Here is a 12,000-nt window from a genome sequence, read left to right on the forward strand (position 1 = left end):
GAGGACAATGAGTTACAAGGTGGTCTATCTAGCAAATGGGGATTTGTCCTCAGGCCATTTACAGGGTTGGAGAATCTAGGGAGAACAACAACTTGGGGTGTCAACTTGGAGACATGGGAAGACATAGTTGGGGCTGTTGATTTGAGGCCATAGGACTCCAAGGACGTTGTCTATAAAATCTAAGGAGAGGTCATTAAAGGGAGGTCGCTATAGGAATCCTAGGGCAATATCCACGGAACTTCGGTGAAGAACGACCCTTGCATCATTGGGTCTGGACTTCAGGAGAGACATCTGATCTGGTCCAAGGGTGGCAGAGTGGGAATCATAGAAAAGGGTGAACTCACTTAGGAATATATGGAATATCCTCCAGTGTAGATATCCTGGAGTGCCCAACATGTAAGGGTGAACAAGGCATGAATTGTTTATGAAGAGGCCCAAGGCCAAGAAGGCAGAAGAGGTGGAAAGGAGGTACAGGGTGGTCAGGAGTGTGACAGGGAAGGTTTGACCATCCATCCACATCCACACGAGAACCAAGACGGGACAAAGACTGAGGAGGAGGGGTTGGGGAGACGGCTTAAGCATGAGAACCAGAGTTTAGATTCCCAGAACCCATGTAAAAAGCTGGACTTTATAGCTGATGCTTGTAATCCTAGTACTGGGAGGATCCTATGGGCCCACTGTCCCATCAGCCTAGCCAATCAGTGAGCTCCAGATTCAGTAAGAGACCCTGTCTCAAAAAATAATAAGGTGTAGAGTGAGAGGAAGATGCCTAACATGGACCTCTGGCCTCTACATGTGAACACGAGTGTGCCCATGTACATATGCATGCAGCACACACACACACACACACACACACACACACACACACACACACACACACACATACACACATCCTGAGCATTAACCTTATTAACAAAGGTGGGGTTCAGTCAAAGATTTCGTGGTCAACCTTGCTGAAGGGAAGTTTCTGTGGTGCACTGGACTTGAAAAGGAAGTGAAAGAATCCGCCCAAACAAGCATGGCAGACTCTTCAGGAAGAAGATAAGAGGGAGAGACGGCAGGGCTGAGGCAGGGGCACACACACAAAATGATATTTATCTATAATAAATGGGCACATTTTATATGACTTTTTGGGGAGTCTTCCAACACAGCTGGACATGGTACCTAGCTCATCACAGCTCATCAACAATTCCTTTAAGAGGTCCTTCTCACCCCTCCCTCATTCCCTGCCATTAACTCCATCTTGAGAAAAACAAGCTCATATCGTACAGAAAAAATGTTGAAAACCTAGGGGGAAATCCAGAGATATTTCTACTTTGGGGGATGCACGGTAATAGTGATTAAGTAGCTAAGCTGGTAGATGCTTAATTGATTCTTATTTTCAGTCTACTTGTGGGAAACAATGTACCCTGAGGATGTACGGGGAGTAGCCACACACCAAGCTGTCTCCCCTTCTGGAACTCTCCCAAGCCTCAGGGGCTGGAACTGGATCCAGCTCCAGCTTCGGTGGTTTAGAAGTCACTGAGGACATGTACAATAAATCCTCTCTACCGCCTTGAGAGACTAGGGGAAATACAGCTGGCCAAGCCTCCCTTTCTAATGGGGACGGTGAAGCGGATACTAAGACCATGGGCTGGCTGTCAGGTTGACAAATGAGTCTTCTCTTTTGAAAGGCACACGGGAAGTTGAATTCAGAGGCTCCACAAGAGCTGTCATCAGCCAGAGGTAGGCACCTCCCACCCAGCAGCTGGGTCTTTTTATTTTGGGGGTGGAGGAGGATAATGTTTCTTATGATCCTCAAAGGGTTTCCCTCCATATGCTGGAAACATAGCTAAATACTAAAGCAAAGAGGAAAGGTGAGAGCTTTCTGATAGGAAAACTTGACTGTCAACCACACCAGAATTAGCCACGGCCTAAAGTTGTTGTCAGGGTGTCTGCCTGTGAGGCCAGCGCTGGACATGGTTTGATAGCATGGTACTTTCACATGGGCTTACTCAGTCACCAGAGTTGTATATCTGCTCCCAGGATAGAACCCCATTGCCTGTCTCTGGTGGTAGAGGCTCTGGGATAGTTATTACAGGCCCTCCCCGCCAGCTACCCAAGGGAGCATTTTTCAGGTAGGGACATACCTTAGTTTAATTGGGTTTAAGGCAAATGCACATTTAGAAAAGCAATCTTTGCTTCGGCATTTAGCCAAAGAGCATGCTCTTTTGTGATTACAATATAAATAAATAAATACTAAAGCATGTGTGTAGTTATGTGTGGGTGGGAGGATTTTTACTATATGAGAGGACTTTCCGACTCTGAGCACTGGTTCCTCCCAGTCACAAGAGCCATTTAAAGGCCCCTACTCTGGAGTCAATTTTCCTCGTGTGAATCATACTGACCTTCCAGGAATGGGCTTTCTGTTCCACTGTCTTGTCACCTCTGGCCTACTTGCAAGGTTTCCTGGCACTTTGGGTTAAGGTAACAGCATCTTGGATTGAGGGCAACACAGCCACCATATTTCCCCGATGAGCCACAGAGTAAGTACTTATCAAGAAAGAGGATCACTTCCCGTTGTCATGGGAGACCCAATTAATTCCCCAAATGAACCTCCCGTTTTGTCAATGACAAAATGAGAAAAGCTCATTTTGAAATGAGAAAATGAGAAAAGAATCATGCCGTCTATGACATTCAATGTTTGAGCACCAGGGTCCCTTTGGTAGAACAAAGATGTACAGCTGAGGGTCAATCACCAAGCTATACTTGGCCTGACAGGATTTCTTCCCCCCTTTGTTAAAACCAACACCCACCTGTAGCTTCTAGGGGAGCAGAAACTGGGTCTGTATTTTTGGCACATTACCCCTCCCCCTGCTGCTCCCTCCTCCCCAGTAGCTGCTCAACAAATATTTGCTGAACAAATAAATAAAACAAAGCCACGTTATAAAAGACACGAAAAGCTGGAAAAGAAAATGAATCATTCATAATTGCCCCACTGTGGGTATTTTGGCTTATTTCCTTCAAGTCTTATTTCCTGTGAATATGCTCTTTTCTATACATGTAAACATAATGTATTATTAGATTTAGCTCTGGGATGTGTTTTTGTATTTCTCTATTAATATGAATGAAATGATGAAACGAGATGATGCGGAAATGCATTGAAGACTGTAAAATGTTTAACAAATATCTTGTTATTAGTTATAATAAGCAGAGAAATACGGAAATGAATGAGGCTGACTCGCCATCAGTACTCTGCAGCACAAACAGCCGCTCTGCCCTTGGACGCTGCAAATAGGTTTCTCTTCATCCTGCTCACCATGGGGAGCCCCTCTGTCTCGTCTTGGCAAGAGAAACACTGACTTAAGCTTCTTAGGCATCATCTGCTCCAACTTCCCACCCAGCCTAGAATTTTCTTCCATGTCTCTGGAAGAAATGAGCAGAGGAAGCCTAACCATGTCTCTCAGTCTGCTGAAGAACAGCCTCCACCCATGCATGCGCGCACGCACGCTCTCCTCTCCAACCTTTGCTAGTGGAGAAAGAAGTTATGGCTCACCTGCTGAGGAGCACAGCACACTTGCTCTGCACATGAGCAAGGTAGACCCCAGAGGGCTGTCTTGGTAGGTACATCCAGCAGACCACAACATCAGATTCGCTTTGGACAAGTCACAATCATCCTCTTCAGCATCCAAGAACTCCCCGGCACATCTATTGGTCTAACCCATGCTTGGCTCTTTAAAGCCTTGTGGTCTTGCTCCCCCCATACAAAGGAATGCTGCGAGAGCTCTCCTTGCCCACATCCCAGCCTCTTCACTGGCTCTCCATCTCGACCTCTGTAAGGCTCGAACTAACACTGACCCAGTTTCTGACAGGTCATGGCTATATCCTCAGGGCAGCTCTAGCCCTCCCCCCATCCCCTTGAAGGGGTCACTCTGAAGAAGGCAAAGTGCTGTCAAAAGAACAAACCTTTCAGTTTATGTACCCCAGAGGATGGATGGGGACCAGTCTCCCAGGCTCTTTTTGGGGAGAGGAACCCCACTTCTGTCAGCACTGGGAGCATGCCCTGATGGATTTCACATGGACCACACCCGGTTTGGGTTTCTACAGTTTTTCACGTCTCTGACTCTGCTCAAGTCCTTTCCATCACCTTTCCTCGTCAACTCTCTAACTCCCAATGATCTCTGCACAAACCCAAGCTGAGGGCCATTTACCCTGGACTCTTGGCTCTATTATAGAAGAATACTGCTGATGAAAATGTGGCTCTGTTTACATCTGGCAGGATCCAGGAGCCCACTGAGGCTAAGAGCTTAGGCTTCAGGCTCTCTCAGGCTGCCTGTCTGTCTTTCTGTCTGTCTGCCTATACTGGACAATCCAGATTTTCACTCTTCTTGATTGTCACATCCTCAACCCAAACCTTGGCCCAGCTGTCCATCTTGGGTCTTTCTTTGCCCCCACACCACTTATCTCCATCTCTGGGGGCTGTTGAGTCCAGAATCCATGCCCCTGACCCAAAACTACCATCCCTGCCACACACTGCAGTGGAGGCTGACCTTGGCCTAAACCAACTGACCAGGCGTGTGCACAGAATAGAGCATGTATGAGGTGGGCAGTACTAACACTTCCTCAGAAACTTAAAAATCTTAGCTAGTTTATTGACAGATCTAAAGCCAGTTTTTAATTCAGAGTATCACTTTATAATGTGGCTAAAGAGCTGTGATCGGCACCAGGCGAAACACTCTAATAGCAGAGTCGAACTCTAATAGCACGATGGGCTGAGTGGTGTGGCTTCATCTTTACGCTCTGTAACCATTTTTCCCTCTCTCACAGAAGGCAGCAGGAGCCTCCCACCACACACTACTCCGTCTCACCCGTAAGCTGTCTTGGGTGACCTGGCTGGGGACTCCCTCTTGCCCCAGGCAAAGCAAACAGCAAACATCCAGGAAGTTGGAGAAAAATCATGCTTGTCTCTGGCTGTTGGGCTTTGAGACTGCCTCCCTACTGAGAGTCTGAGCTCTCCCTTCTGAGATGTTAAAAACCACTTTCGACATGAATGGTGCCAGCCCTGCTTCTCTGCAGATCCCCCTGGCTGGGTAGGGCTCTGCCCAGGGCTACATCAAAGGGTGGGCGGGAAGCCCACAGAAGAGGCTTCACTCTTCCTAGGTAGGGAGGGCTAGCGGCTGCTCCATCCCTTCTCCCTTGTTGGCTACTATGAATTTCCTTAATACAAATGATCAGACTGTCAAACTTGGCTTAGCGGTTTGTTTTAACATTCACTGGCAAAAACTAACTAACTAACTAACTAACTAACTAACTAACTAACTAACAAAAGGAGTGGTAGAATGTTCTGGGGGAAGAAAAAGAAAACTCAACCATTCAGTCAAACAAAAAAGTAAGTTACATTTCTTGCACAGGTGACTTTGGGAGTCAACAGAAGGTTCTGGAGCACTGGAGAAGACATTCCCTTAGTATTTTCTCATTTCTCCTCTGCATGCTTCTGAGGTAGCTGGAGTAACCTGAGGACCCATGATCTGGGGAGCATGGGGAACTTACCCTCTGCTCTTGTGTGGCCACGAAGGTCTGGAACCCCGGAGCCACCCCAAAGCCCAGCTCTTGGATGAAAGGCGGCTCTGACTGACTGTGGATCTGGACCTTCACTCCTGCTTCAAACGTTGTCTCCTCTGAAAGAACAAACGTGGACAGAGCCGCGGGTCAGGGACAGCGGGTGCTCATGGGTCTCTGGGGCTGGGCAGCTCTCGGGAACACTAAAGGTGTGGTAGGAATAATGGTTCCATATCTGCAGCACTGAACCCTGAGCCTGTGGCTTTCCACATCTGGACAGTGGAGGATCTTGAGACAGAGGGTAACCTGCATTGTGTCCTCGTGAGAGGGGGCAGGGACCAGAGTTAGAGAAAGAAAGCCTAGAGGCCATGCTTCTGGCGCTAAAGAGGGCAGAGGTGTCACCAGCTAAGAGATGGATGAAGTTTCCAGAAGTTGGAAAGAGCCAGAGCATGGATTTCCCTTCAGAGCCTCCAAAAGCAACACAGAGTATCCTTGTGGACAGTCTTGGTTTTATAAGCCTATGAAAGACTTTAGAAAGTGTGTGTGTGTGTGTGTGTGTGTGTGTGTGTGTGTGTGTTGTGTATTATATGTGTGTAAGTGGCTCAGCCATGTGGGAGCCTGTGGAGGCCAGAGGCTGAAATCAGGATATCTTTATCAGTTTTTTTTATATCATCATCATCATCATCATCATCATCATCATCATCATCATCACCACTACCACCACCCATTACTATTTTGAGACAGTATCTCTCACTGAACCTGCTGCTCAGTATTTCTGCTAGGCTGGATAGCCCCTGAGATCCACCTGTCTCTAAGCGATTTTAAGCCACAAGTGCTGGGATTACAGGTGCATACCACCATATCCAGCTTTTTCACATGGGTTCTGGGTAATTGAACTCATGCATAGTACTTTACCTACTGACTCATCTCCCTAGCCCAGGACCTTAGAACTTTTTATCTTTATTTTATCTATCTATCTATCTATCTATCTATCTATCTATCTATCTATCTATCTATCTATCTATCTGAGACAAGGTCTCACTATGGAGCTTTGGCTGTGCCGGAACTCATTATATAGACCAGGCTGGTCTCAAACTCACAGAGATTCACCTGCCTTAGCCTTCCAAGTGCTGGGATGAAAGGTGTGTACCACTACGCCTGTCTAAAATTTTCTAAAAAGATTTATTTTTATTATTTTAAGGTGTGTGTGTGTGTATGTGTGCGGTATGTGCACATGAATGCAGATGTTTACAGAAACCAGAGGAGCTGGAGTTGAAGGAGATTGTAAATTACATGCTGTGGGTGCTGGGTGCTCTTCCTCTGGAAGAGCAGTGTGTGCTTTTAACCAATGAGCCATCTCTCCAGCCTGTGACCTTAGAATTTAAAAAAAAAAAATTGTGTTGGTTCTGTTACAGCTGGAACGTGAATCTAAGTCAAGTCAATTAGGCTAACCCCTGTCTCAGTCACTGTATTTGTAAAAGGTGATTATGAGATGAGTAACATCCCTTACCAAGCTCCCACCCAGCCTCCTGGATAGAGTCTCTGAAGCTCTTATATTTTATTTACTAAATTCTTTCCTGGGCCATGAACAGGAGATGAGAATGTCAGGAAGAGAAAAACAGTGTGTAGAATTAGAAACGAAAACACAGGGCTTGCTTGAATGCCTGCCTCTTCTGAACTTCAAGGGATGGGCACCCAGAGCAGAGGCCACCCTGATGGCTTGGGTGGGAGAAATGGCCCTTGGCCGTGACTGGAGAGGTGGAGCCTGGCTTCTCGGTAAGTAGTGCTCATGACTGGTGGAGCGGAGCAGGCACCACAGGGATTGCATCATTTTACAGATGAGGTTCTGAAGTACAAACCTGTACAGCCCTCCCTCGGCTTATGAGAGCCTGGCTCTGCAACCCTGCCCTCCCCCCTCCCCACACTTCTGGCCTTGCTCTGGACACAGCTCTGTTCCACAGCCCATGTGGTCAGGCCTCCCAAGGCTGCCTGGATTGGCTGTTGCTGGTTCCCGTAGCACACAGACACACAGATCTCCTGCCTCAAATGGCCTTCTGCATTGTCCAGCTGATCCTTACCGAATTTGCCTTGAAGAACTCAGTCCGTCAGCCCCACCTAGAACTGCTGTATTCATATGCCAGAGCTTCTGCCATACTCTGTGATTGTCCCTTATCTGCCTGTCTCGTTTCTTGGACTGCAGCATCTTGAAGCCCAGACCTGAGCTTTGTCTGTGGGTCTCAGAGCTCTGCACCAGGACACCCAGGGGTACCTGCTGAATGAATGAGTGGGTACTCTGTAATTGAAGCATATCTACTTACTAATAGGCAAGGGCAGTCTGGATTCCAAATTAAATGTTTCAAAAGAAAAGAATGAGGAGAAGGTGGGTACCTGCAAAAATGGGGGGAACCGGAATAGAGGGGTGGGGATTAGGGAGGGAGGAAGGATATATCAGTGCTGGGTCCTTGGCTTAGGGAAAGTTTGGGGGTGCACCAAAGCTGCCAGGAGAAAAGGGCTGGGGGCAGCTACAGGAATATTCAAACTATAGAATGTGTGGCAGTCACTGACTGAGGCAGGCTTGGTCTGTGGTTTGGAGCTGGATAAGACTCTAGGGTCAAGGATGTATGGACAGTAGGGTCCAGCAGGCAGAGAGACCTAGAGAAAAGATAGGAAGCACTGTCATAATTTAGATAAGGAATCCAGTGGCTGATATGGGGCTTCATGAAAAGAGGACCTTTGCCAGGACATGGCTTCAGATAGGGCTTCATACACTGGGAAAGAATCCCGGGCAAGCTATCTGTGTATACACCCCTCCTCCTTCCTGTGGGTCAAGTGTTCCATGGTTTCTTCACCCAGGTTTCCCTATCTGCGATTGTTTGAATGAGAATGGCCTCCATAGGCTCATCTATTTCAATACTCCGTCCCTAGTTAGTTGAACTGTTTGGGAAGGATTATGAGGTGTGGCCTTATTGGAAGGAGGTTATTACCAGTTGTGGGATGTGAGGTTTCAAACACCCATGCCATTCCCATTTAACTTTCTCTCTCTCTGCCTCCTGCTTGTGGATCAGGATGTAAGCTCTCAGCTACTGCTCCGGCACCACTGTGCCTGCCTGCCTGCTGCCATGCTCCCTGCCACAAGGGTCACAGGCCTTCTGAAACTGTAAGCTCCAATAAACTCTTCTATAAGTTGATCATGGTGTCTCTTCACAGCAACATCAAGTAACTAAGATGCTATCCAAACACCCATACACACAGGTTCCTGTTCACCTATGATTTTGGATCACCTGCTCACTGATGGTGAGATACCATTCCTCAGAAGAGGACACATTATTACCCCTCCCAGCCCCTGGCCTCGCCCACAGCTGGTATATTCTCAGTGAAGGTTTTTAGGACAGGGAGGAACACTAAGTGATAGTGGGGTATCCGGTGGTCCACTTACAGCAGCTCTGCTCTCTAAACTCTGCCCAAGACAGGGAACGAGGAGCCCAAGCCCAGGCCAAGGCAATTGAGAACAGTGGGACGCTGAAGTCACAAGGATGCATGTGCTGCGAGGAAGTGAATGATTTCAGGGAACCCTGGGAAGGAACTGGCAGGCTGCCCGAACCTGTTTCCAGCTAGTTGAAGCTGCTATACAACTGGGCTTAGGAAACCTTCTAGCCAGTAAAGACAGGCTCAACGCGCAGCTTGTGGCCTCCAGGAAGAAATGAGAAATGAAGCTTTTCTGTTGGAAACGCCACGAGTAATGGGCAAAACAATCAGCCTGGGGAACCTGACCGGTGAGAACTGCCCGGGAATAATCAGACTGGCTTAGGGGTCTGCAAGGGGCCTCGGTTTATTCTAGAAGCAATAGTAGCTGTAGCAGAGAATAAAACCAAAGCAATCTCATTTTATTTTACATTCACAGCACTTGGGTGGATGAGAGGAGCAGAAGATGTCTGTCTGTCTGTCTGTCTGTCTGTCTGTCTCTCTCTCTCTCTCTCTCTCTGTGCATGTGTGTTCATTGCATTCATGCTGTATGCACATGTCTGTATGGGTGTGTGCATGTATACAGGTAGGTAGGTACACCTGCACTATGATCATTGGGTGTCTTTCTTCATTGCTCTCCAACTTATTTTTTAAAAAGCTTTCTTTCTTATCACTCCCCACCTCCTGTGTGTGTCTGTGTCTGTGCGTGGGTACGTGCATACCCACGGGACCTAGAGGCATTGGAACCCCCCCCTCCCGCTCCGGAGCTGCAGTTATAGGCTGTTGTGAGCTGCTCAACATGGGTGCTAGGAACCAAACTCAAATTAAACCTTCTGCCAGAGCAGTGCACGCTCTTAACAACCGAGTCACCTCTCCCGGCCCTTCAAACTTAATTTTTAGAGACAGGATCTCCTCTTCAACTGGAACTCCTCACAGACTTGATACAACTAGCATGTCCAAAACCCTTCAAGGCTCCAGCTGCCTCTGCTCTGTCAGCTCCAGCCTTACAGATGTGTGCTGTTCTGCCCAGCTTCTGTGTGGGAGCCATAGATCCAAACTCAGGTTGGCAAGGTTGCCCTCAGAGGCCCCTTCACCAACCGAGCCTCCACATATGCCTGGCCCTGGGACCTGATGCCTCCACCCAGGTTCTGGAGGAACAGGGAAGCACCGGTGCCTGGGACCCACAGCTCTCACCTGCTGAGATGGCAGGTGGGGCACCCTACATAACAGGCACAAAGAGAACAGTAGCTGGGACCACCCAGAACAAAATGCCAATGTTGGCCCCTTGTTGAAAAACAGTGTAGGGGATGGGGATTTAGCTCAGTGGTAGAGCACTTGCCTACCAAGCGCAAGGGCCTGGGTTCGGTCCTCAGCTCCGGAAAATTAAAAAAAAAAAAAAGAAAAAAAAGAAAGAAAGAAAGAAAAAGAAAAACTGTAAAAAATAATAGGATACCAACATCTACTTATAAAAATACATTCCAAATAAAACCCCCAAGAATTCCCCGGGTGGTACTGACAGCACCACACAGAGCTGGTGGCCCTTCTGAGCAGGGATCCAGTGTGCCTGCCCTGATAGCCCTACTGTTGCTCACACCACTCTGTCCAAATGCTACAGCACCGCCTCCTCCTTCAAAAGTGCAGGCCCCTCGCTCTGAGAAGGATTTGTTTACACATCCTTGAACACCGGGACTCAAAGCCCCAGCCATGGAAAGGGTGAAAGAGCGGAGACAGAAGGAAAGCCCCCCCATACACAGCCTTAGGAGGCCATGCTCACTGGGATGGTGCTGAACCCCAGATAGCTGAACGTGAACGATCATGCTGAACCACGAGGAGCATGGCTCCACAGAGTTCAGTCTGCAGACGCCAGCCTTCTCTGGGAGCAGGGCCTGGCACACACCAGGTGAGATTTACCTGGGGAGGTGTTTTCTGTGCGCGCAGAACGGATTTGGGAGCTCTGTGGGAGGAGGCAGGAGCGACGGGCAGAATGCATAATGGGGCAGGGAAAGTACACGGCAATAAAGAAGCTTAAATCTTTAATCTTTGCAAATTACAGGAAACACCGGCGGAGGAAATAAGCACTGGAGAGAAGGAGGAAGAGCGCGGCTCCGAAAAGCGGAGGGAATTTTCTAGGCTCAAGCAGGGGATGTGTTGTTACAAAGCGATTTTGTTTTGGACAAAACTGACTTTATTACAGTGACTATGTAGGGGGTGTTGGGAAGGGAGGCAGCTTCAAGGGCAGCTTGAGGCAGGAGGATGGTACTCTAGAGGAGATGTCCTCTTAGTGCAGGAAGGTCTTTGCAGGATAGCTGCTGCTCACTGACCCCTGTGCCATGTCTCCCCACTGCTCTCTGCCCTGGGGCGGGGGTGGGGTTATTGGGGGCTTGGACTGGGAATTTACTGGTGGTGGATTCTCTCTTGCCCTCTGGCATCTGGTTGAGGAGGTAGTCAGGGAATGATGGATCAGGTAGAAAACTGGTAGAGAGAGGAGTCTCAGGCTGGCGTGTTCAGCTCCTGTGCTGGCTAGTCTTTGTGTCCACTTGACACAGGCAGGGGTCATCTGGGAAGAAGGAATCTTTTTTATTCCCCCCTAGACAGGGTTTCTCTGTGTAGCTTTGCGCCTTTTGTGAAACTCACTCTGTAGCCCAGGCTGGCCTTGAACTCCTGGCTCTGCTTCCCGAGTGCTGGGACTAAAGGCGTGCGCCACCACTGCCCAGCGGAAGGAGGAATCTTAATTCAGAAAATGCTTCCTATAGGCAGTGCCACCCCTGGGCTGGGAGTCCTGGGTGCCATGGAAAGTAGCCCAAGGATGCCATGAGGAGCAAGCCAGTAAGCAGCACCCCTCATCGGCCTCTGCATCAGCTCCTGCCTCCAAGCTCCCGCCCTATTGGAGTTCCAGCCCTGACTTCCCTCAGTGATGGACCGTGAAGTGAACTAAGCTGAAATAAACCCTCTCCTCCCCAAGTTGCTTTTGGTCACGGTGTTTTATCACAGCCATAGAAA

The 12,000-nt window shown here is 48.5% G+C and overlaps 1 protein-coding gene across 4 annotated transcripts in view; it reads right to left on the bottom strand.

Annotated features, from left to right (window-relative positions):
• Asic2 (acid sensing ion channel subunit 2) overlaps positions 1-12,000 on the bottom strand; it is a 1,077,316-nt gene that overhangs the window by 65,450 nt on the left and 999,866 nt on the right. For all 4 annotated transcript variants that reach the window (XM_042282490.2, XM_006990057.4, XM_076542983.1 and 1 more), the window contains exon 3: positions 5,530-5,657. In XM_042282490.2, coding sequence (XP_042138424.1) covers positions 5,530-5,657 — 128 coding nt within the window. The remainder of the gene's footprint in view (positions 1-5,529; positions 5,658-12,000) is intronic.

Source organism: Peromyscus maniculatus, chromosome 8, assembly GCF_049852395.1.
Source record: "Peromyscus maniculatus bairdii isolate BWxNUB_F1_BW_parent chromosome 8, HU_Pman_BW_mat_3.1, whole genome shotgun sequence".
Lineage (NCBI taxonomy): Eukaryota > Metazoa > Chordata > Mammalia > Rodentia > Cricetidae > Peromyscus > Peromyscus maniculatus.